The sequence below is a fragment of the Melanerpes formicivorus genome, unplaced genomic scaffold, assembly GCF_026170545.1.
Source record: "Melanerpes formicivorus ecotype bairdi unplaced genomic scaffold, bMelFor1.0.p_v2 SCAF_6, whole genome shotgun sequence".
In the NCBI taxonomy this organism is placed as follows: Eukaryota; Metazoa; Chordata; class Aves; order Piciformes; family Picidae; genus Melanerpes; species Melanerpes formicivorus.
The window spans coordinates 13876692-13903135 of NW_027142358.1; the positions used below are offsets into that span (position 1 = coordinate 13876692).

The 26444-nt window shown below is 41.5% G+C and overlaps 2 protein-coding genes across 3 annotated transcripts in view; one reads left to right on the forward strand and one right to left on the reverse strand.

Moving 5' to 3' along the window:
- Positions 1-4090, forward strand: part of VCL (vinculin) — a 54292-nt gene extending 50202 nt beyond the window's left edge. For both annotated transcript variants that reach the window (XM_068139851.1, XM_068139850.1), the window contains 3 exons: positions 74-277; positions 924-1028; positions 1636-4090. In XM_068139851.1, coding sequence (XP_067995952.1) covers positions 74-277; positions 924-1028; positions 1636-1782 — 456 coding nt within the window. In that variant the 3' untranslated portion in view covers positions 1783-4090. The remainder of the gene's footprint in view (positions 1-73; positions 278-923; positions 1029-1635) is intronic.
- A 1389-nt stretch (positions 4091-5479) lies between these two features.
- Positions 5480-26344, reverse strand: AP3M1 (adaptor related protein complex 3 subunit mu 1). Its single transcript, XM_068139858.1, has 9 exons — positions 26241-26344; positions 15616-15891; positions 14768-14939; positions 12238-12375; positions 10754-10839; positions 10293-10426; positions 9407-9614; positions 7747-7891; positions 5480-6519 (listed from the first exon to the last, which is right to left on the reverse strand). Exons 2-9 carry the CDS (start codon positions 15886-15888, stop codon positions 6419-6421), a joined length of 1257 nt encoding a protein of 418 aa, XP_067995959.1. The 5' UTR covers positions 15889-15891; positions 26241-26344; the 3' UTR covers positions 5480-6418.
- Between the last annotated feature and the right edge of the window lie 100 nt (positions 26345-26444).

Below are 26444 nucleotides of genomic sequence, written 5' to 3' on the forward strand. Positions count from 1 at the left end.
GACTGACATTCAGTCATGACTTTTATGAAGTTTCTGTCGTGACACAAACACTAACTTGCGTTGTTCCCCTCAGGGTAATGACATCATTGCTGCTGCTAAACGAATGGCTCTGCTAATGGCAGAGATGTCACGCCTGGTGAGAGGAGGTAGTGGAAACAAGCGTGCTCTTATTCAGTGTGCAAAGGATATTGCCAAGGCATCAGATGAAGTCACTCGATTGGCCAAAGAGGTGGCAAAGCAGTGCACTGACAAGCGCATTAGAACAAACCTCTTGCAGGTAATGATTTAACTGGTAAAGGCTGGGTTTGGTTCTTGGATGGTTGGTTGCTCTGTGGTGTGTGGGGTTTTTTAATTCCCCTCTCTTACTGTGAGCGAGCACAGGAGTTGTGGCCATGAGTTATATGTATCTTGCATTGGCTTAAAAAGCATTGTCAAGTTCTCTGTCTGTTTTTAGATCCCATAGCCGTATGTTTGTAAAGGATAGGTTTATTTACAGGTGAGAGGAAGATGCTAGTGTCCAAACAGGTTTTGAAAAATTGCTGTGCTATGAACACTGATCTGTCCTGAGCCTGCATGGCTCTGTATTTCTTCTACTTGTTCCTTTGTATCAAATAATAGCAGAAATACAACACTCATTAGTTTTTTTTAGTCTCAGCCAAATGTAAGTTATCCCATTCCTAATCAAGCAGGCCCCCGAGGAATATGTGAAGTAAAGGAAAAATGACACTATCCCGGAGATTCCCAAAGCAAGATTCAAGTATCCTGCCAACCTGTGTCAGAGTCTTGAAGGTTATAAGATGGAGAGCTGTGCTTATTCCTTAGCTAATAGAAAAACAAAATCAAGAAGTTTTATCTGAAAAATGCAGTAGGTAATGTACTGGCTGAGTTTACAATGTGAAGTGTTTTTTATCCACATCCCTTAGGTTTGTGAGCGAATCCCAACCATCAGTACGCAACTGAAAATTCTCTCCACTGTCAAAGCTACCATGCTGGGCAGAACCAATATCAGCGATGAAGAGTCAGAACAGGTGAGAGAGAGTGTGGAATTGTCGATTGGGTTGATGGAGAGAAATATGCAACATGTAATACCACCTCTCTTCTGGGAACTCAATGTTTGGAAGCTTACCTCAGCTCCTTGTATAGTGAAGATCATTTTAGTATAGCACCTTGGTTTCTGGCTCAAAAGCTACTGTTTAACAGAGGGACATCAATCCTTCCCAAGCACAAAAATTCCTCTACGTTTTTATATGAACAACTTGTTAATCTCCTTGACTGACAAGTAGTAAATAGTAAAAAGCACACTTAGGATAGAACTGGCTCTTGCATGTGCTGCTGCTCTGACATCGAAGGAGTAGCACTGCCCTCTGGTGGGATGAGGCAAACGTATTTATTCTCCAGCAACATCAATGTTCTTGCAATGCTATTAGCTTCCAAATTACAGAATTCTTGGGATTAGAAATGTCTTCCAGAGATCATCAAACATATTTTCAGTTGGAATCCTAAGGTTTTGCTTGAGAGAATTATTCTATTTTGAGACTTAAAGCTTTTAAGTCCTCATGCACAAAGAATTTCCATACTGCTGTCCTGAATGTGGTTATTTAATAATATACTTGAAACTTTTCTTTTTCATGACAGGCAACGGAGATGTTGGTCCACAATGCCCAAAATCTCATGCAGTCTGTGAAGGAAACTGTGAGAGAAGCTGAAGCAGCATCCATTAAGATAAGAACAGATGCTGGATTCACTCTTCGGTGGGTCAGAAAGACCCCATGGTATCAGTAAACACTTGCCACAGAAGTATTGTTTTGTGTAACATAAAATGCCTTGTTTTGGAAACAGAAGAGATCTATTAACAACAAAAGGTGCTGTATTCAGGATCATAAGATTAGCTTATGTTAATGCCCCATTCTAAGGGTATGAATTATAAGGGAATGCATTGCAAATGTATTTGGAACGCATTTGATACTGAACACCTCACGCTGGTTCTGACAGTAGACAGTTCCTATCCTTTTTTGTATCCTTTTTGAGATTCTCTTCATGAATTCTGTATTCCCAGAAGCACATTTCATTTATGCACTGTGTATTGCAGAAGTTTCTATGTGATATAAAACATGGACTTCACTTTAAGCTTGTGTTGAGAGTCTAGGACACTATTGGTTAGTTGGCAGTTTATTAGGGACATTAAACTTTCCAAGAGGATTTCAGCCAGCTGTTCTTAAACCATGCAGAAGTGATGGGTGGTGTGGGGTTTAACTAAGGTGGGGAGGAGGGCAGCAGAGCAGTGGTAAACTGAAGATTAAAATTCCATGTCTGAAAAGATACTTTTTGCTTTTGACTTTTGCCTGGCAACTCTACTTCCAACAAAAACTAGAACCTGAAAAGAGATTTTTGAGATTTCAAAACCAGCAAAAATGTCCCAGTATGTTTAGCATTAGGAACAACTGCTCGCTGGCAGCCATCAGACTACCTATAAAAGATTTCAGGTCCCTGAAGTCCATGGGTTCCAAAAAGCTTGTGCCTTGTTGGAGACACGGGCAGTGAGGCAAAAGTTCTTTTTCAACTGAAAATTGCTCTAATTTCTACCTTGAGTGGTTGGAATAACATTAAATGAAGGGAAGAGGCAGAAAAGAATAACTGTGTGCGCTCAACTGATTTTTCAAAAGGGAAGCATGAGACACTTTCTGGTCCTGGACATGCAACTAGCTTAAGAGAAGCAGGATTTTTTAGCTCAATACATTACTGAATTGAGCAAGATTAAAAGAGTTCCATGATTTAAGGTCTCCAGACATAAGGCTCAAGCTCTCAACACTGTGCCACTAACATTCACTGCAAAGTATTTCAGTACAGTACAAGAGGAATACCAGGATTAACTCCCCCTGCCCAGAATGACAACAAAAAATACCAACCCAGAATCTGCTGCCCTGCCCTCCCCCCCAGTTACTACAACAGAATTGGAATGCTTTTGTCCTTCCATAACTGAACATGCCTTCGTAGATATATGTATGCTGATGTACACGTTTATTTATTTGCTGGCATAGTTTCTTTTCACAGTGACAGGAGAATTACTGTTTTAGAATGAAGCTCTGTACATCTGCAAGGAACACTTGCAGACTTCTGCCTAGATCAGCATTGACCTCACGATGCCCTCTTAATTTGGTTGCATGATCAAGCCACCTTTTAACTGAAGTGCCCTTGTTGAAAAACTGCTCAATCTTAACAGCTCAAAGGAAGAGACAGAATAGTCAACTGTCCTTTACCTAGCTGCAACACTTGGACTTTGTCCCCTCCTCCCCTGCATTGCACTGTTATCTAAAAAGGGAAGTGAAATTGATTGTAAGACACCTGCCTCAAACTGACCTTAGCAAGAGAAAACATGTTAATCTTTAATTCACTCCTTGTGTCTGGGTGTTTATGAAATACATGGTACTTGCAATCTTCCCTTCATATTCTCTTCCTGTTGCAGGTAGTTACAGGAAAAGGAAAGAAGGGGTACCAGAGCCTTAACCTGAATGTCTTGCATTTGGTTGGTTTATAACAGATCTTTAACATAATGTAGTAACTTCTATTTAATAGTAAATAACACAGAATAGGTAGGGGTTATTTTAAGGGATTTTTTAAATAGTCTTCCTATGTTACTTTTCAATGCTCCTCACATTTCTTCCTTCCCAATTCAGGCTTCTCTGAGATTTTGGTTTGTTAGTGTCACCATTTAGCTGCTTGATTGATATTAATGCAATATTACAAATGCCTCTAATACATAATTGTATGCCAAAGATCAGTTTTTGTTTGAGGAATGTTTGCAGGAAAGTTATGAATCATGGTTGCCTTTGATACTCTTCCAGAATGTTTACTCTAAGTTCTCAAGTGTTTTGTAGATGCTCAGATTCTTGTCCACCTTATGCAATCGCTACTTTTTCAAAAGCTATTGGTCTTCAGACCTAAATGCAGCAAAAATTTGAAAAATGCCATGAATGTCTCTTAGAAATGTTTTACCACTATGAAACTGTGTTTATAAAGCAATGTATTCTATAGTCTGTTTTCAACCTTTCTTTGGTTCTGTTAAAAAAATAAAAATGCATTTGTACAAATACCAGCTTGTGAGTATTCCTGGTGACAGAGCAGTGGGGTCTACTGTGACATCACTGACATTGTCTGCACACCAATCCAGGCAGCACAGGGAATAAACAGCAGGAGTTAAAAATCTCTGTGTGGTCAAGGGGTTATGGTCTGGTGACAATTACAGAGAGGTGGTGGGACAGCTCACATGACTGGAATGTGGTCATGGATGGCTATGTCCTTTTTAAGAATGACAGGTCAACAAGGCGAGGTGGTGGAGTACTCTATACATGAGTGAGCAGCTAGAATGTACTGAGTGTACAGCTCATGGAAGAAGGGGCTGGCCCCTAGGGAGGAATATGACTGCTGTCAGAGGATGCAGGGGGGCAGGTAGGAAAGCTAAGACCTCCTTGGAATTAACCCTTGCAAAAGAGGTTAAGGAAAACAGAGTTTCTTCAAATACATTGCAGGTAAAACTAAGGCTATTGGTGATGTAGGCCCAGCTGCATGCCCTGGCGATAGAGAATGAAATGATGGCAAAGCTGCTGAATACTTTCCTTGTCTATTCTGCTGGAGACTTTCCTCAGGAGACTCCTGTGGCCCCAAAGGAAGTCAGGATAAAGGACAGCTTTGCCTTGGTTGATGAGGACGGGGTTAGATGTACTTATGGGTGCTGAGGGAGCTGGCGAAAGTTGTTGATAGGCCACTCCCTGTCATCCTTGGTAAGCTGTGGAGAATGGGAGAGGTGCCTGAGGACTGGAAGAAAGCAAATGTCATTCCAGTCTTCAAAAAGGGCAAGAAGGAGGATCCAGGTAATTACAGATTGGTCAGCTTTACCTCCATCCCTGGAAAGGTGATGGAGCAGTTTATCCTTGGCACTGTCTCTAGGCACATAAAGAAGGGAGACAATCAGCATGGTTTTACCAAGGGGAAGTCACGTTTAACCAACCTGATAGCCTTTTATGAGGACAGAGCCAGGTGGATAGATGATAGTAGAGCAGTTGATGTCATGATCTCAGCACGACACCCTCTCCCAGAGCATCCTTACAGCTAAACTGGGGAAGTCAAGTCTGGATGATTGGGTAGTGAGCTGGATACCTGATGGGTACTATGAAGCTTGTATTGGTTTACAGACATCAGTTTATGCTGTATATAAAGAAAAGCTGAGTCAGCTTTCCACCATCACTGTTTTTGAAAAGCTATAACCTAAACACTAATTGTTCTCCACTAAAAAGTAAAAAGAAACAGGAAAGGGAGATTATCTGCTCTGTTCCTAAATGCTCCTTCTAACTTTGTATGGCTGCACAGTGCTCAAGTTCACTAAAGATGCAGCAAATAGTCACACAGTTAAATGATATCAGATGTTTCCTGCCTAAGAGCATCATGAATGATTTACAGTAGCATGAACATTTCACAAAAGATGTATTTGCAGTAGAGTTCCCTTTATTTCATTAACATTAAAGCACACAACTATTAAATACACTTGACACTTGTATTGTGCTATCTAAAAAGCTTCACTCCCATGTACACATGACACAAATTCAGTGGCATCCACTTTGAACAAGTGGAACATCTAATTCAAAGCAAAGGCTTCACATAAAAAATCTTACTCTCTGCAACTGTATTCTTAAAAAAAAGAGATGGCAATGATTGGATTGAATGGAAGAAAGTGGATTACTGAAGCAACAATCACCTCCCAGACCAAATGCAAGCTGGTTTTTATCAGCTCATCTGCAGATGGCACAAATGAAAGCTGATTAAGGCAAATGCTTCTTAAGAAAGGCGATTTCTTGTAAACAAGGAACCTTTTTTTCTTCACCAGAAGCTCTTTCTCAGGAGCAGTGCTTGCTATATCCTAGGCCCCTATGGGACCCCTGCCCCTCTCACCGTTGCTCTCTATTTCTGAAGGGAGATTACATGGTGCTTTGTGGAATGCCAGCTTGCTGTGGGCTGTGAGGATAGCTGAGCTTTCTTTGCAGGCAGCTGCAGCAGCAAAATGTGCCACAACAAGACTTTTCCAGTGGCCTCTCTGACCTTCATAATGTGCTTGGCCTCTGGGCTTTGGTATCTGACTGGCAGTGTAGTGTTTGTGACAGTGTGATTTTGTGGATCACCTATATCAAACCAGCACAACAATCCAGTAAAAAAAGAGTGAAGGTGTATTAGAAAAAAAGTACCTTATTTTAAAGCCATCTTAAGAAAAAACCAAACTATGCTTTCATTTTAAAAGCTGCTGTGCACAAATGCTTTGATCCCAAACTAATCAGAGTCAATTAATTGGCACCTAACCGATAGCAACAGAAGTCACTAAGCAGTCAAAGTTTTTTTTAAGGGGAATCTCCTCTTGGTGTAGAGCATCTTATCATGTCCTGACTTGGAATTTTCCTGCTTTTGTTATATATTTGACACCTTTAAAAGGCTTGTATTTCTCTCCATACATGTCTAGGCGGTTCACTTTCAGTCCTGAAAAGGACAAAAATACAAAGTTAAAGGCAGCAATCACATCAGTCTGCTCAGAAGTCCTACTTTCTTGAAGCATGTAGAGATTGGGTAGCAAGCTAATTTTCCTTCCTTTCACAATTTCATCTAGGTTTAAATAGCAGAAGGAAATATTCTTACCACCTAATCTTAGCTGCCCTAGTAGAGCAACAATTTGTTTCATTTATACTGGACAACATCCTCGTACCAAGGGATGAGCTACTGAACAAATCCATCTTCCCTGGCTCTCATTTCCAATGATGTAGATGAAGCAAAGGGCAAGATTTACATTATTTTCACTCTAAAACAGTATTCCAAAGATCATCAATCCCTCTGCTACAAATTCAGAAGTGCTAGTAGCCATCAATAACCTAAGGTTAAGGTTGTCTCCCATTTTCTGACAGGTTCATTATTTCTGGCATCCAGCTATTTGGTCCACTGTGTTTTGCTAGATTTACACTAGTGGATTGCAAGTTTAGGAGGAAACTGGAAAGTTCTGCTTTTACACAAGGACTAACTTATTTACTCAGCAGTTTAGGAAGCAAAAGGACCACAGCCTCATACCTATCTAGAAAGGTACTACATATACTACCACCAATTCTCATTTACTGCCTTCACTCATCCTCCTTCTTTCCAAATATAAGTCTTTGATCTGTTGGGTCTTACCCCCGCAAACCTTGTTTGCAGAAGCAATTTACACATGGACAACTCATGTGATTTAAGTCTGCAGATGGAGGCCTTGTTTGCTATAAACTTAGTCTTGCACTTACTCTACAGACTTTGCTCTGACTTTTCTTGCCTATTGTTTTGAAGATAAAAAACTAACCAGTTCCAGAAGGGGAGATTAATTAGAAGGACGTTCTTTAACAGAGTTTCTAAAAACTGTAAAGGACTTTAGTGGTATAAGGCTAAAGCAAGTCAAAAGCAGCATGCTAAATCATCACTCTTCACTGGAAGGATAAATTTGCAGGCTTAATTCACATGTTAACAAAGAAAAATCTCAGAGTTTTGAGCAAACCAATTAGGAATTCACACTGCCCAGCAAGGGAGTCTTCCAGTGACTGCCAGATTTGGGTAAACCAGACTTCACTGTTTTGGACCAAGCAGACATCAGATCAATATCGTCAATTAAAAGATCAACAGTTTCCCACTGCATGTCCTACTGGTATTCATTCATTCAATAACAATGTCATGTAACACCCATCCACTCACCTGAAATTGCAAGCTGTTGTATCTTAAACTGGATGTTTAAACTTGGATTCTCCTCTGGCTTGGGGGCCCCAGACTGCAGGTTCACTATACCCTTCAGGTTTGGTAGCTTTTGAGGGGTAATTTTGCCAACGTCCCATGTCAATACCTTGTCAGGAAAGAGAGAATAGTAGCAGTAGCTTTCTAGGAAACCACCTACTACAAGGTCAAGTTCATGTCTAACTTTCTGTTTCTAGCATGGGTACAGAAAGCAGCCTGATAGCCCTGAGAATTATCCCACTGGCTGGAAGGAGGCACATTTCAGGTTCCTGCAGTTACGGTGTCTTTTCTTTCTCAGCCTTTCTTTTGCCCTGTCAGCACTCTTCAGTTGGTCTGTGCACTTAACAGATCTTGTTCCCTCAGTAATAGTCATTGTTCCAGTTGTCAGACTGGGTCAGCTAGATCCATGAAGCAAGTAGAGTAACCAGCACAAAGGTCACAGGAATGTAAACAGAATGAGAAAGTCAGTAGCAAGACATTGGTAAAAGGAGATGTTTAAGCTATAGTAACTTTTCTAAGGGCCGTTTCTTTCCCACTGATTTTCACACTTGGAGAGAAAATCCATGGAACCAAGCTGGCCTTTTACTCTCTCACAAGAGGGTTTTTTTCTTATTGAAAACTGTTCTCCTCACTTTTACAAACTTTTGAGTTATGATCTACTTAGATATCTAACTCTTGATAAAAACACAGTATAATTTAATTCTGCGGAGTGGTTTCATTGGTGGTTTTGTTTTTACAAGATCAGGTCTTTTGAGACACTGGAACAGGTAGCCCAGGGAGGTCATGGATGCCCCCTCCCTGAAGGTGTTCAGGGCCAGGTTGGATGAGGCCTTGAGCAAACTGGTCTAGTGAAAGGTGTCCCTGTCCATGGCAGGGTGTTTAGAAATATCCTCAAGATCCCTTCCAACCTAAACCATTTTATGATCTATGAGCCTGTTCAAAAGAAACAAAATGTTGCTTGGAAAGCTTTCACTTGCAATTCAAATCAGTTACTGACTGAGATATTCCAAGGGCAGCAGAAAGTTCAGTGCAGGGAGTTAAGATCCAGCAGAATGATTTGGTTCAGTCTGCATTTCAGCAAAATGCTTCCTGTGTACTAAAAAGCTCAGGAGCTTTAGGAACTTGAGGCGTCAATCCCTGACTCAGAGGCAAGAAAGCAGGATTCCCAATACAGTTTTTCAGACCCTTTGTTTTCCTCCCTGCGTGTCTTCAGACATATTTTGGAAGAGATTTTTTTTTCATCTTCTGTCCCCTATTTTTCTGAGTACCTATTTTTCAAGTCTACTGCATTTGCTCTAGGTAGGTATCTTTTAGAGAACACAGACTCTAAGTCATACCACATCTGAAACCACCAGCAAAACACTGCTGCATTCACTAAAGAAAAATGCTTAGGAGAGTGGAAGAGCAGGAAAGAAGAGAAAGGAGACTGCTAACACCAGAAATCACAGCTGGTGAGTACTGAAGTTAGAAAAGTGACTTTTAAAGAAAGTGACTATTTAAATTTACACACGTACACCGAAGGGAAAGTTTTCTAAGCGTGGGACACTTCTCCAGTGTTCTGCAAGTATGTATGACTTCTAATGTTGTCTTAGACATTTAGGTAAATAAAAAAATTAAGACTTACTTTAGTAACTGGGTCAAATGTATAGCTGCCTTGTGTAGCACTGAGGTTCATATTAAGTACAGCCTTTGGCATGTGAACTGTCATGACAACTCCTTCCACCGTTTTCCCCATATTCTGTTTTGGTCCAATGGTAACATCAAATCTTCCTGAAGAACTACTTTCCTTAAAACTGATCATGTGTTTCACATAGACAGGAATTGCAACCAAGCTGAAAAGAGAAGACAACAGCTGAGAGCATCCTGGCTAATTCTCTGGGGAAAAGAAAAAAAAAGGGGGAAAAATAGCTCTTGCTCATGAATAGCTCTTGTTTCTCTGGCAAGTAGTCAAGTTACAGCTAGGCTGTTTCACAACTGAAAAGTGATACTCAGCTCGCTAACATCATTGTTGAAGTGATTTTACTAGCAGAGAATCACAGGATTTTTCCCCCCAAATCACTTGTGCTAATCTTTTTCCCTCTTTTTTTGTCTGTCTCACTGAGCCAATGCTCAGAACAGCCACCAGTCAAATCAGACTTAGCTTGCAAATACCTTCAGACTTTTTGCTTTCCTCTTCATATTAAGGTCAGAATCTTTCATGTATACAGACTTGGCCACAAAGCATCTAGCAGCAACAATGATTACCAGGAATGAATAGCCCAATATTAGCTATGTGTGGTTTATCTCCTTGAAAAATGATCGCTGAGTATCAGCAGATCACTGGGAAAAAAAAAAAGTTTTCTTGTTTTAGTGGAGACAAAGCAACAGCTAAGACAAAACCTGAGAATGTGTGTTTTAGCAACAATGCAAATCCCTCCCCCCCCACTAACCAGGAGATATCTACAGTTACTCAGATGTAAAGTAGGTAGATGGCATATCTGAAGAACTAGTGTGTCTAAATGGAAACATACTTCTGTGAACTGACACGGTAGGAGATCAATCTGAAATTGCCATCAGGAGGAATAAATGAAAGGACTCTCTCAGACTCCCAGCGTTTGAACCGAATACATGGATGGAAGCTGACGTCATCCAGAAGCCGTGGGTTCTGTAAGCAGTGGCGAAATGGTAAGTCTCATCAAGTATCAGCAGTCTGAACTAGCTACCAGCTACTTATCTACACAGTGCATATTTCTTAAGATTCTAAGATATGTTACTGAGCTAGATGGATTTCTAGTCTGACCTGGTACAGCAGTTCCTGTGAGTGTGTTTTTATGTACAGGCAAAAGCCATTCCAACTACTGCCCGATGCAGCAACTTGTACAATATGCATGTGGAACATAGACTGCATGCTTAAAATTGTTTTAACTCTGATTATTAAGAAAAATAAATCCTCAGCAATTAAAGTTCCAAAATATATATATATTAAATTTACCATGAAAGAAAGAGAAAGATCTGGCATTCCAGAGAGCTTAATACATGAATCAATAACACCTTGGATTTCTGCAAAGACTGTGGAACCTGGAGGGGGGAAAAAAAGAAGACGCTTGACTTAACGTTATTATAAAGGACCTAACAAATATTGTGAAGTGCAGCTAGAGGACAGAGATGACATTTGCACAACACTCAAGAACATGCCAAGCACAGACAGGAAAGGTAATTTCAGTTACCTGTGGCCTGGGCAGCTTGTTAAAACACATGAGCCAGAGCAAACAGCTTGTCCCAGATCAGCTACTGATACTTGTGCCAGCTGTTACACAGGACTAGTACTGGATGTGCTTGAATTGGTTTCCAGCAGTGAGCAAATAAGTTCTGACTATGCAAGCTCTGAATTTTCCTTTATTTAATATCTGTAGCCTGTCTCCAGAAAACTAACAAGTGGTGTAGAGAAGCTGACACACATCAAAACACAGTAAGTTTGTGCTGTAATGTTCCAGATAACCTTGGCTTTCACAAGCATGGCTTGTTTAACAGTGTGATTACATACTCATCTTGATATTAAGTAGATTTATAGCAAAAAAAACCCCACCCAAACAAACCCAACCCTGAAACACCTCAAAAAAAAAACCCAAAGCAAGAAAACAAGCCATCTTATCCAGGAAAGGCACATTTCCTTCAATGTCCTATAGGGACAGAAAGGAATGAGCAGACCAATGGACTAGTAAGCCCTACAAGCAAAGTTTATTTTAACAGACATGTAGAAACTATTGCTGATCTAGTGAAGAAGGGGAAACTGTGGGTCAGCACTTTGCCTGACAAGAAGAGATCTTGTTTTAGATGAAAGCTAACAGGCAACAGCCTGTCCATAGCGCAGCAGTTTTGGATCACTTTTTTCTGCTTCTTATGTAACATTTACGCAAGTTATCAGTCCATCTTTAGAGGTAAATATCAGATTAAAGATTTTTGGGTTTGAAGAGATCATGTTTTGTTCACATAAAAGAGTATCATTGTGCTTCATTATAGCTAGCTCCAGTTTATATATAGGGAAAACAATACTGTCCAGCTGTTCTGCATCAAGTTTTGTCCTGCTGTCATAAGAAAGCTAATGAAAGCTTGTCCATTTGAAGGCCTACAAGGACTACAGTAAATTGCTGATGGGAACAGTGGAAGGCAATTTTCTCATCACATTTAAAACTTCCAATACTCTTTCCATTTACATCTCTGAAGAGATAATCAATATACAGGGAACATCTAAGTAGAGAATGTGTCTTGTGGATGTTCTCGAAAGAGCTTAGAGCATACTGCTATTTTAAGACAAACTGAAGAAACATATTTGGGCACATTATTTTAAATAGTATTGCTATTTAAGATACAAATTCATGTATATAAAGCGTGCAAATGGGCTGCATTCTCTCTAAACATCAGCAGCTAAATGTAAACACACTCAACAAATAAAAAATGAGTTTGCAAGGCATTTACCTGATTTGTCTATAATTGCATCAATTTCTTCGATGACATCAAAATAGGCTTCATTGTTTGTGTATTTTACTCCTGCTCTGCGCCAAGGGATGTTGGACAACTGTCCGGTGGGAAGTGTGTCACCTACATTACTACTGCCTTAAAAATGAACAGGAAATCAATCAGTAACTAATTGCAAGGTAAATGTTTCAACTGCCAAAATTAAGCATCAAAGCAAGATTTGACCCCCAAAACTGCAGACTGGAACCTGGACCACTAAAATTTCAGCCATTAAGTGTCTTGAATGAACTTTAAGCATGTGTATGGACTCAATGGTTTTTGGACTCCATTTTGCACAGCAAAACTCAAGGATCAGGTCAGCAGGGGCTTGGAGTGGGAGGAGGTTCTAAGACCATCCTTTAAAAAATTACTAAACTAATAGCTGATCAAGATGGCTGAGATGTGGGGCTGGGTCCTGCAAAGAATTCAACAATTTAAAATGTTACAGCTCCTTGTGAAGGCCTGAAGCACACCTAACACTTCTCCTGCGTTTTAGCTGTTTGCCTTCAGGACTGATTTACTGACAGGAATTGCTATGAAGAAAGGCCTGGGAGAAGGCTTAGGGAGGGCTCCTACCTCCTTTGCTTGGAAGCAGTTGTCAGGCTGAAGCACTTCCCCTTGGTACCCATCTGAACATGGCTGCTTGCAGCAACGTGACAGCAATGTCTACACCTGACCATATGCCAAACTATCCAGACTCTAGCCCATAGACTTGACTTTCTGGCTCGACCTGTGTCATCATGATGGACTTCCCTGGCAATCATTGAGATGTAGATGACTGTCATCTGACCCCAAACCTGACACTGACCTGTTGGCTCAGTTTCTGGGAGCCTCAAAATTGATACCACTGCCCTTGCTTGCCTTGCTGTCACACTCAGCTTCTGGTCCTTAACACCACTCCATGTGAGAGAAGGGCTTCCTGAGCTACCCAGTTATAAAGTAAACCGATGAATCCTTTAAGAAAAAAAACAATCATCTTATCACTTCTGGGACTTAGGTGATGCAAGGTGATGCACAACCTTGGAATAGCAGTACAATGAAAACAACTCCCTCTTCTAGTCTCAGGACAGGGCTACAGTTCACACCTGGGATCTTTTGCATGATGAATGTGATAAGTGTGTCCTGCCACATGAAACAGCTTCACTGAGAGGCCACGCACCAGCAGTTGTTGTTTCTATCCAATCTGCTGGGTAGGCCCTCACCTAGCAGAAAATGGAAGTTTTCCTTCCTTCTTTTGAGCTAATAAAGTAACTCACATAGAAAAAAGCATCACTGAAGCCTGTCCTGGTACTGTAACACATTGGGGAGGAGTTGCAACCATTTCCTCACTTTCACTGCATCTCTGATGGACAGCACTTGTCATTTCCATGTCTTGTGCCCCTCAGCAGCCTTGCAGAGTGCAGCAGCACTATTCAGCCTGAGCTGGTAGACCAGGTAGGCAGAAGGGCTCTCACACTACTAATTACCATCTGCCCAGGACTGGGCTGTTGACAGTGACAAGATGTAGGCTGCCCTGGGCAGTGCTTTAGGCTCCTAGGGAATTCTAATAAGGCTTTAGATAAAACAAGAGGATTTGATGTTGTAACCCTTGGCTTCAGGAGTCTTAATTCCCCATACAGTGGAGCACCCAGTCCATTAATGTCACAGATGGTTTTATATTTTTCTGTAGATGGATTCTACTGACATCCAAAATCACATTTAGAAAAACCCAACAGAAAACCAGAAACCAAAACCGGTGAGATTTATATGCAAAGGCTAAACCACATGTGCTACCTCAAAGCTGAGCTCCTTCCAGCACTACCACTGTGTGGCCCTGCAGCTCACCTACTACCCTTATCTAACACAATGTACAGGCAAACATCTCCCATAGCTTTGACACCATGTGACACTTAACGGTGTATGTCCCTTCCACTTGCTTGCCAGACAAGCAGATTCCACTAGCTCAGCTGACTGACATTTGGCTCCCTCAGTGCAAGACACAACACTTATACAACAGCCTGATACCAGCTCCAAACATGATGGACAATGATGGCAGTGGGGGTGGTGAGGGGGCTGAGGTCAGGCTTTTTGCTTCCCTTCGTGCTATCTGTTCCCAGACAGCAACTAGTTTAAATACCTGTTATATACATTTCTATAATGATTTCCTATAAAATGTGCAGCCTTCTCCAATGCCCTTTAGTTATTCAGGACTTGGGGCTAGCTCTGTACCAATCCCAGAACACCTGTCTCCAGTATGTGCTGGGAACTGCTATTCCTGAGAGACTTCAGCAGCTGTGACTGGACCAGGCAGTGTCACGAGGAAGATCAAAGGGGCCAGGCATAAACAGCAAATAAGGAGGATGTTGCTTTTATTCATCTCTTAATTGCAAGACCTGTCAGGGCAGTCACCCTGATTTGCAGATGTACACCACTATGCTATCACTTTTTAGTTACAAAGCATGGCATGGCTTTGTTTTTAAGCAGCCAGTCACTGCTGAAAATCATTTCATACCTGTGATGGAGTTGACAACGGAGCGCAAAATTGTAGGAGGCTTAATCAGTTCCTTCAGTATGTTAGATTCTGTTGCCAGCGGAAAACCATTGTCTAACATTTCTTCTAGAAGTTCATACACAATAACTACATTGTCCTTAATTGCAGTCTCTGAGCATTCACCGAAGTAATCCTAAACAAATCAGAGATTACAGAGGAGAGGGGAGTTTATCCCTGTTGAAATGCTTTGCAAAAGTGGGTTTTCTTTATTTTTCATTTTTGCTTACAGAAACCCTTCAACATGTCCAGGAATTTTGGTCCCTATGATAACTAGCTGCCTCTGTAGTCTGATGGCATCAAATGATTAAGGTTACATTTATAAACTGATTAAGACAGTGTGAACAGTATAGATAGTATAGATGTTGCATTGTGAATGGTAACACATCTTCAGTTAAAGAACTCCAGTAATAAAGAGGCTATCTTTTGGCAGTGCTCAGTCTTCACAGAGGTTCCTTTATTTATGGTATCTGTGAAATATGCTGAACACTGATCAGTGCTTTGGAGCTCTTTCCTCCATACAGACTGCTTCATGACTGCATGCTCCTTTTTATCTATGTAAGAGCACAAAAGCTTAGAGGGCAAAAAAAAGATAGCATTTAAAAAGTGGGATTTGGAGTTTAGTGCATGTATGCTGGTAACTGTAAATTAAATCAATAACCAAAACATACCTTCTTTTCCAGTGCTTGACTTAAATATTGCAAAGGGGAAAAGGCACCGACAGGAGGGTTTACTACCTTTCTTTAATAGAAGTTTATACAAAAATTTCCTTGAAATTATTTCAGTTTTAAAATTATGTAACGGTGACAGACCTGGAAAGTGTCAGCCACGCGGTGCAGAAATTCAATGACAAAGAGCGGCGGCACTTCTGTCTGTATGACAGACACAAAGAAGATTTTATCCCGATAGATGCTGATGAGGTAGTGATGTGGTGTTGAGATGACAGGAGGCACATTCTCAACATCGATTGCTTTCTCCTGAGCTTCAAAGAAATAATCACACACAGACTGGCTCACAATGCTCTTCCAGTGCTTCTCCAAGAATATATCACCAGAACAGTTTATAAGAAACAGGCTGTGGATCATTTTCTGTTGGAAAGTTAAAAATAAACAAAAGCATATGAGGATTCACATTATTTCTTCTTCCAGACTGCCTTTCTTAGAACGGTGTTCTTTATCAACATTCGCTGTGAACTTAAGAAAAAAAAATCTGTGTTACTGCTTTGCTTTAAATTACATTTTCTTTATTTAGAGGAGTGTTCCACCACAAAATATTTCAACCTGGATTAAGTCGCTAACATATATCACAATGTAAGCAAGAAGCTAGCACCCTTCATTTCCACATTCACCCCTACTTGGTATTTGTAAATAATTTCTTAAGGCAAGTTTGACTCTCATGAGTTGGCACTCACTTAAAAGCGTTTGGCAACATGCAAGGGTTAACTTCACTATCAAGTTTCCTAAGCAGAGGAGTTTGTGTAAGAGTTAACACACAACTGAGAATTGTGCTATCTTAACAATACAGCTCTTCACCTTGTCACCTTCAGCTACTGAACTACAAAAGTGGATTTTTCTTTGCTTTGCTGGCTGATTATTATTTTTTCTTATGATCCATGCCAAGCTGTACTTGGATAAAGGGTTGGAATTCCTTAAAACTACACAAAACTAGGAGTTTAAATCTGATTTAATGAATAAAATTGCCTCTAATGTGCTTGACACATTAAGTATGTTTACATAAAATGTTTTACACTTACAAACTAGCTTACCAATGAAAAGCGGGAGTATGAATTGCAGATAAAGAATGAAACTTTTTTCTTGTATCTTTAAAGATTTACAAATAACATACCTCAGCCACTGATTGTTCATTTTATTCATGGGACAACAAGCTTATCTGCCTTTAAAAAAACCTCATTCCCAGACTATTTCTCAACTTTCAATGAGATAGTAAGTGAAATAAGCTCTCGATTCAAACAAAGTGAATAAACTGTTTTCTCCACATCTACAGAAGAAACAAATACTATCAGACTTCAATTATCTCTTTAGCCTTTATGTGAGACAGATATAATGCTTTGGCTAACCTACAGCATAATTATTCTCTGACAAAAACAAGGTTCAGGTTTAAATTCAGGCCTAGAAAACAAAAGAGATTGTAACCTAAGCACTGGCTCTTCAAGGTGAAGCTACCCTGGTACTTACATCCTCCACAAATTCATTCTGAAGTTGAAGGGCTATTCATCCTTTTTGCCTTCCAGGTGCTGAGCTGAGTACATTTATGGTTCTGCAGTTACCTATATTAGCAAACTGGTCCTGCAGTAAATTGACCCAGATAAAGGAGTTTCTGGTCAGATCAGATTCCTGAAATAACTTACTACATTGCTGGAGTGTGCTATAGCTAATGCAGAGGAGTTGGTGGAAATAGGCAGATGGTAACATTGGAGATGTTCTGAAGTTTATTCAGTCTTTGGAGGAATTAAAACATGTCTGGAAGGAGACCTAGCAGTTACTGGGCATCTACAACCTGAAACATTAAGACCACCATCAACTCTGCACGTCCAAGAGAAGCCAAACACACCTACTGAAAATCCATCATAGTTTTCACTACTCTTAGGATGTTTGGTCAATGGTAGGCTGAACATGAGCCTGCAGTGTGCCCAGGCAGCCAAGAGGGCCAATGGCATCCTGGCCTGCATCAGGAACAGTGTGACCAGAAGGAGCAGGGAGGTCATTCTGCCCCTGTACGCTGCACTGGTTAGGCTGCACCTTGAGTACTGTGTCCAGTTCTGGCCCCCTCAGTTTAGGAAGGATGTTGACTTGCTGGAACGAGTCCAGAGAAGGGCAACAAAGTTGGTGAGAGGTTTGGAACACAAGCCCTATGAGGAAAGACTGAGGGAGCTGGGATTGCTTAGCCTGGTGAAGAGGAGACTCAGGGGTGACCTTATTACTCTCTACAACTACCTGAAGGGAGGTTGTAGACAGGCAGAGGTTGGTCTCTTCTCCCAGGCAGCCACCAACAGAACAAGAGGACACAGTCTCAGGCTGCACCAGGGGAGGTTTAGGTTGGATGTTAGGAAGAAGTTCTATACAGAGAGAGTGATTGCCCATTGGAATGGGCTGCCCAAGGAGGTGGTGGAGTTGCTGTCATTGGAGGTGTTCAGGAGGAGACTTGATGGGGTGCTTGGTGCCATGGGTTAGCTGTTTGGGTGGGTTGGATTGGTTGATGGGTTGGACGCGATGATCTTGAAGGTCTCTTCCAACCTGGTTTGGTTTATTCTAAATAAAGGTTTATTCTAAAAATGCAGACAAAATTTGCTCCTTTGCTACTGTTAAAGTCTGACACAAACATGAATATGGCACAGAGGCATCTAGATGTAAATGGACCACTCCAGAGAGATTTAAAGGAGTCCAAACACTGTATGATTAAGCCTCACTCCAAAATACTGGAATAAGCACTTGACTCCATCCAGAGCAAGCTCTTGTTGCTGTGTCTGAATCTAAACTTTGCAGAGTACTAGACTGACTTGCCAACACACTTGTAACACTGAAAAATGGCCCTACAGTCTTTCAAAGCTCACTAGAGAAGGTGAAAAGGACTACTAAAGAAGGTAGTTAGCATTCTATTTCCCTCCACCTAAGTCAGCAGATGTTGTAAGGGAGCCAAGATCCAGCTTTTCAAATTCTGAACTCCAGCTGCTCCTTCAAATGCATGACAGCAATGTCCTCATCTTTACTGGGGTCTTGCCAGGTCTTAAGACAACTCCTGCTAAGAGCACACTGACTGGTGGTAGACACAAGAAGACCTAAAGTCAAAGCATGAATAGAAAAATTCAACTAAGTTGATATGATATATAGGAGGAAGTTCTTTTGGAAACTCTCACTGCCAATTTGCTTCAGAGCAGGAAAGGAAGCAAAGCTAAAAAAGTGTTATTGCGTGTTTCTATGTATCTCTCCAGGACTGAATTAATCTCTAAATTAGTCTGTTAAAAAAAAAAACCACAACAAAAACAATATACAACTTTAATACTGTGAGCACAGCATTTATAAAGGAGCCTGGACACAATTGCTTTAATCCAGTTCAACTAAACATGTTCTGAATTTAGCCAGTGCTGAACATTAAAACCCTCCCAAATCTCCTGGATAGTCACACAATGGTGATAAGTATAATCAACCACTGAATGTCAGTATTGTTCCACACCAAGGAAGCCCAAACATATGAAGGTGATCAGCTATAAAGCTTAATAGAGTTCTCTGTACATTTTAATATGGATACAATAGCATGTTTGTTAACAAATAGAAGACTAATTCCTACTAAATGCACACAAAGGGGCATAGGAGAGTTTTCAGCAGAAGAAGCACCAGGAAGACTTGATCATTTTCAGAAGACTTGATCTACAGCCTACCATGGAGAAACTATTCAGGACTGCAGGCAGCTTTGAATGATACCCTGACAAAGCATATCAGCAATGCCTGACAATGTTTTTAAGCCCTAGCAGGTTTCCTGCAGTTAATGCTCATAGATTCTATTGATCAGAAATTACTGTACCTGTCACAATGTATGTTCAACAAACACAGCCATGCAGCAGGTCGAGATAAACACTACCTAAATACAGCACTTTGTTCTACTCCACCCACAGCAAGTTCCTGGTGTGTGAAGTGGCTGTGTTTGCAGGGCCTCTTCTTTTGCCACAAGCTGCAATTAGGATATTAGACCATGACTTGAGAAGCAATTGAGAGAGGACACGGGTAGCCAGAAAGGAGCATTGGACCACTGCCCCACATACTCAACTGCCCCAGGCTGCTCAGGTACTGGCTGTGTTCATACAAGCGTTTGTGTGGTCCCATAGTGAATTGGAATAGCAAACTGATACAGGGGACTATGTGTGGCTGATTATGGGTTTACACTGTACCCATGGAACCTGAGCAGTAAAATCCCACCTACCTGCCTATCTTGTCTTCTAGGTAGGAGGACAGAGATTGCAAGATTTCCCATGACGAATAATTATTCTGCTGCTAGCACGAAGAGTTCCCTTCAAAACCCCTCATATGCTCCTTACCTCCTTTACAAGTTTTAGCACTACACTAATGTGCTGCTCTGGAATATCAAAGCTCTCTCCTTGCAGCTTAAGCATAGAGCAGGCAGACGCCTGGGTACAAGCCCTGCCCTGTCAGTCAACAAGCAGCTCAGCTGGTACGCTTCACAACACTGACTATAATGAAGAAGCTCATACAACAGTGAGGACATCAGTCTGTTTTACACAGGACTAAGTAATTTGATGTAGCCCACACACCATCAAACAATTGGCACCAGCCAATTAAAGATGGATTTCATGTTGGGTATCTTACAACTGGTAACTACAAAAACATCTTATGTAAGCTATTATTTAACAAAAATTACTGACAATGCTCTTAATACCAAAGACCTTCCTGCTAGTCAATTTTTCAGGGGCAAACTTAATTTGAGACACCTGAATTAATTTCCCAGTACCCTACCTTCTTCTGTCTCAGCAGAATATTAGATTTGCAAAGACTAAAAAGATTTTAAAATGCTGAACATAAGAAATCAATCTAGTAACAGTAAGATTCCTCACACCAATAGGTCAAGTTAATACTTGTGGCCAAACAGCAAAGCACGTTAACAGCTGTAGCACTTTGAGGGCAAAGGTCTTGAATCAGAGTTTGAAAGTTTTAAAAAAACAACACAAACAGTAGCAAAAGTGTACCACCAAAGGTTAAGAATTATGAGAATACCTATGAGGCAACGCACACATATACCACCTTGATATGGCAGCAGCAAAGTACTCTGTGTAAAATTCTGACAGTGTGCTTCTTTCAAAAAGGACATCCCCCAGTTTCTATGCTTTAGGCCTACCTAAGAAGCACACTGAAGACATACCTAATTGTTTGCATCTTTACTCCAGAAAAAGCCATTCAAGCTCATTTTTAGTAAACTGACAGCCTTCCATACACCTGACTAGAAGGCATTGATGATGATGATGAATAAAGAATACAAAATTAACCAGGTTGGAAAAGACCTTCAAGACCACCGAGTCCAACCTATCACCATCTAACCAACTAAACCATAGCACTAAGTGCCTCATCCAGTCTCTTCTTAAACACCTGCAGTGATGGTGACGCCCCCACCTCCCTGGGCAGCCATTCTAATGGCCAATCACTCTTTCTGTGAAGAATTGCTTCCTAACATCCAACCTAAACCTCCCCTGGCACAGATTGAGACTGTCCTCTCATTCTGTCACAGGTTGCCTGGGAGAAGAGACCAACCCTCACCCGCCTCCTTTCAGGTAGTTGTAGATGGCGGAATGGAATGGAATGGAATGGAATGGAATGGAATGGAATGGAATGGAATGGAATGGAATGGAATGGAATGGAATGGAACGGAATGGAACGGAACAGAACAGAATAGAACCGGACCTTCGAGATCATTGAGACCAACCTATCATCCAACACCATCTAATCAACTAAACCACAGCACCAAATATCTCATCCAGTCTCTTCTTAAACACCTCCAGTGATGGTGACTTTACCACCTCCCTGGGCAGCCCATTCCAATGGCAATCACTCTGTGAAGAATTTCTTCCTAACATCCAGCCTAAACCCCCCCAGCACAGCTTGAGACTGTGTCCTCTTGTTCTGTTGGTGGCTGCCTGGGAGAAGAGACCAACCCCCATCTGGCTACAACCTCCTTTCAAGTAGTTGTAGACAGCAATAAGGTCTCCTCTGAGCCTCCTCTTCTCCAGGCTAAGGAACCCCAGCTCCTTCAGCCTTTCTTCAGAGGGCTGTGCTCCAAACCCCTAATGCCGCTGGATTCTGCCCATTCGTCCAGCCTGTCAGGATCCCTCTGCAGAGCCCTCCTACCCTCTAACAGATCAGTATCTGCCCTAAACTTGGTGTCACCTGCAAATTTACTGATGATCATCAATAAAGTTATTGAGCAGGATGGGGCCCCACACTGATCCCTGGAGGACACCACTAGTGACTGGCTGCCAGCTGGATGTGTCATCTTGCAGGCACTGCAGTAACAAGCAGCCCAGCAGAGGTTTTACAGCTGCTTCTTTTCCACCCTTGCTCTGACACAGGAAACTCCACGATTCTTTAGAGTTATTTCCATCCTACCAGAATTTTAAGTCCTCATAGAACTAAACACTTCAACTGAGGCACCTTGCTGTTTCCAGGTCTGTATCTTTTTTCTTTTTTTTAAAATTAAATCTGGATTTTGCAATGTTACTATTTTTTCAGTCTCTTGGCACAGAAACATCTGGACTGAAGTCACGCAGGCTCACAAAAGAAATGGAGCTCATTGGCAAGAGGGAGATGCTGTGAGCATGGGGAAAAGACTGATTGCACATAATGTTTGTCCTTAGCTACAATGAAATATTTTAAAATAATGCAGAAATACTATTACCAGCTGCTTTCCATAACACTGAGCTGAATTACAGTCAAACCTCTGAAAACCAGGAAGTAAGGAATTTATCACTGACCTCTAAAATGTGCTTTAGAGCTAGTAATAATTACTGAAACTGGGTCAGAATGGGACCACCACTGGGAATGTACTCCACAGCTTCCATGTTTCCTACATTTGACCTCTGCAATGCACTTTAGAGCTAGTAATAATTACTGAAACTGGGTCAAAATGGGACCAACACTAGGAAAGTATTCCACAGCCTCCATGTTCCCTACATTTGACCTCTGCAATGCACTTTAAAGCTAGTAATAATTACTGAAACTGGGTCAAAATGGGACCAACACTAGGAAAGTATTCCACAGCTTCCGTGTTTCCTACATTTGATGCAGATACTCTGAAGGGTGGAAGGATTAGTGGGAATGGACTGTCTGAGCCTGTGTTATGTATTTATGGAAAGGAACTTCTAGTGACAAGTGAACAGAAAGTAATTAAATGCCTAAAGTAATCTGGAGAAATAAGCTAAGTTAGGCAGCTTTATTTCCATTTTAAAGCTATATTTTTTGTAACAACCAGCAGGTTGGTAGTTTAGCTTTTTCCTATAAAGTCAAGATCTGTCAAAAATGCACCACAGATGTGTTAAAACTAGACAACCTTTGCTCCCCAACTACCCAACACCACTCACCAGCTCTTAAAACAGCAAGCCTAATAAAGACAAGTCCTTCTTCAAGACAGCCAATACAGCAGCTCCTTACATATGTGTAACTGGCTGGACAAACCCAACATAGTGTTAGAGGCTGTGATTAAAACTGATATACCTGGAAGCCCCAGATCTTACTAAAATGAGAATGTGCTACAATGCCACAGCTCTTGTAAAGTTCCCATCATTGTTAGCACATCTTACAGCTACTGCTCATGTGTCATTAATCATTTTACTTAGAAGATACCCATGGCTTAGCCATCTGCCCATTGAAGTAGATCCATTTTTTACAACCCTTCTTAAGAACTGCCTGGTGTCCCTCTGTTAGTTGTCTGTACAACTACTACGATGCATATTTTATCAGCAAGATAATTCTTGTTAAACACTGCTTCCCAGATGCTCAGTATGCATTTATTTATCTTCACTCTCATTTAAAACACAGTTAGTAACTTTCTGGAATTGTTTTCAAATGGACACAGTCCTTTGACAATACTTGGAAGTTATCTTAAGTCAATGTTTGGTATCCATAACAAAATTTCCAGCTTTTCTCATGCTTTTACGAATAGCAATCTGAGCCTGCACAGAATTTGTGCAGCATTTAATCTACTGACTGATGAGCTTTCCAGTAATATATTTGCATGGTGCCTCTGCTCAGTTTAGTTCCAGTATAAATCTTCTAATTGCTGGCAAGATAGTTCTATCTCTTGTCCACAAAACAATATTAGATCTTGAATCATAGGGTAGTTTTAGATCCTAAATAACTGTAGTTCCCTTTGGGACCTGAAATAGCAGAAAGCTTTGCTGTAAAATCAAGAGATTCTTAGAAAAAAAACCCTACATTAAACCAGTTGAAAACTCACTGCTAAAACTAAACTTTTACATTAATTAGGAACATTTCTAACACAGCTTACATCCAGATTGGACACTTAAGGATTTCTAAGAGACCACTTAAGAAATTCACTCTCTGAAGCAGCACCGAATAGAGAAGACCAAATGGACACAGGTAAGGTGGTATCTTGTCACTCACTTAGTGTCATGTGGTCTTCAGGAACAGACTGGTAATGAGGCTCATATTCCAGTTAAGCCATGGAGAACTCAGGACAACAGGATTCAATCACAGGCTATAAAAGCCTCATCTCAGTAGTTCTTTGAGAAGGTGTTTTCCACTGTGCTCTCAAATCACTGCTCTAGTAAGTCTGATGGGCTAGAGTGACAGTCCTACCAGCTTTATACTGCTGTTTTTCAGACTCTATTTTAAGAGGTACTTGAGGTTCCAGAAAGGACAAGCACAGTGGCAAAGAGCCATGCACTACTGAAACACTTAGATCAAAGCTAGAAAGTATCATTGGAACCCTGCTGTAAATGACTGCTCTTACTAATGTGGGTGCACTCTGCCACTAATTGGAATACAACAGCAGAAAGAAGGCATATAATCACTTTTTCCTCCCTTGTCTTCTATGAGTGCAGGACAACACTCTCATTCTTCCATCTATGAATAAAATCAGGATTCTGAATAGCAAGTCTTAAATAATCTAAGAAGTTCCTGTTACAAAGAAGCCTCCAATGTATTATGTTGCAGAAGTATGAGAAATATTTATTTTCTATAATAACTAAGCTTTGAAAGCTATATAGGAAGCTATGAGTTGGGGGGGTGGGATAAAAAGGAAATCAGAGAAAGGGACATAACATTTTAAAAAGGTTTAATTAGGTTTCTTCCCATTACTGCATCCACAAAGTACAGCTGCCACTTGCCACCTGCTGTTCAGACCTCTCTACCTCAAGGATTTCAACTTTTTTCATGACTCCCTATGACAGTTCTTATGCAGAACCACTTGTAAGAGGAGCAGTGTTTGAAAGAGTAATTGGGACTTGGCTGGTGCACAACAGGAAATTTAATTTCTGGGGAAGGACAGCAAAATTAAGCACTAGAGTGTGTGGAGTGGTCTTAAGGTTTAATTTGCCATCTTCAAGGAATGTTCAGGTGTGTACAGACAGACAGATAAGGATCTGCTGGCCCCATTTTTATTTTTTGCAAAACCAGGTTTGCTTGTGTTTCTGAGTTAACACCCAACACACCACAGATTAAATCTCAGACATTGAAACACTATTCCAATTGTCTTTAAAATAAATGAGAAGTTGTGTACAATTCAAATCTGCTGGGAAGTGTTGTGTTTTTTTTTGTTTTGTAAAACACTGATTCCACCATTTTTACCTTTTGCATGAGTAATTTAATTTGCTTGTGCTTTTCTTGCAACATAGCTTTTCCTTTCACATACCACAGTCTGCCTCCTATGCACATGAATTTTTATTATTTGACTATGATCTTTTGCCTGACTGTTTATACAATAGCTACATTAACAGTGAAACTATTCTTCCAGTTTGATCAATACCTAATAGGTACAAATCGCTCATAACACTGAAAAGATGGCAAGTGCATTGCTAGCTCAAGGATGATTAGCACTGAAACAAAAGAAGCAATAACCTCCACTCAAACCCGTTAAGCCGCTGTACAGGGTAGAAGTGATGTGCAATACAGTGATGCATGACAACAGACTAATTTCCTGCGCAATACTATGCAAATCTGCATTCAGAGACCCTCGCTAATTAAACAAATACAGCGTGATGACAACCATCATACAACAGCGGTGCTGAAGAAAGGCTCAAACGATCTGGGTGGTATTCCTCTTACAGCCCCCTATGCCCACCGCGGTGCATCTTTGCTGCAGGTTTTGTATATAGCCTTGAATAGCAGCTCCTCCATCATCCCTCCTGCAGGCCCCGTGCTATCTTCCCTAAAAACTAAACTACATGACCTCCCTGTGCACAATCTCTCCTTCTCATCACTGCGTATAATTTTCGAGAGTAGTCTATGCGGATACACCGCGGACTGGGGGATGCTGATGAGACTCCGGTTAGAAGGCAGGACAGACTCGTCCTCACTTCACCTCAGGTCGAGGCCCCGCACACCTACAACTGTGACAGACACCCGCACCGGAGCCCGGAAAAGCAGGGGTTGTAATTAAATATGGGACTTATGTTGTATTTAAATGGATACCGAAAACCCGAAATGCACAGAGGTAAAACGGGCAGCCTCCGACTAACGGAGCATTCTCCCGCTCCCACTATAGCAAGGATGCCGCCCCTGGCCGACTTCAGCCACCCCAGAGCTGCTAGCAGCTGCACACAGGAGGCTCCCGCCGGGCCGGGGTTCCACAGCAACCGCCGAAGCTCGCCCCACGGCGGCCATCGCCGCTTCCCCCGAACACGCAAACCAACACCCCCTCGCCCCTCGGTGAGGTCCAGGCTCCCCTACGCCCCACGTACCTCCCCCGACCCGGTGCGGCCCGCTCCCGGGGCAGCGGCCAAGATGGCGGCGAGGCCCGGCGGCGTGCGGGGCCGCCCCTCGTCGGAGGCGCGGGCGGCCGGGACGCTGCCTGCGCCGAGCGGCGAATAACGGGCTCGCTCCCTCCCCCCTTCCCCCAGCCCCGCTGCCAAGCCAGCTGCCAACCGCCCCCTGTCGTCCTTTGG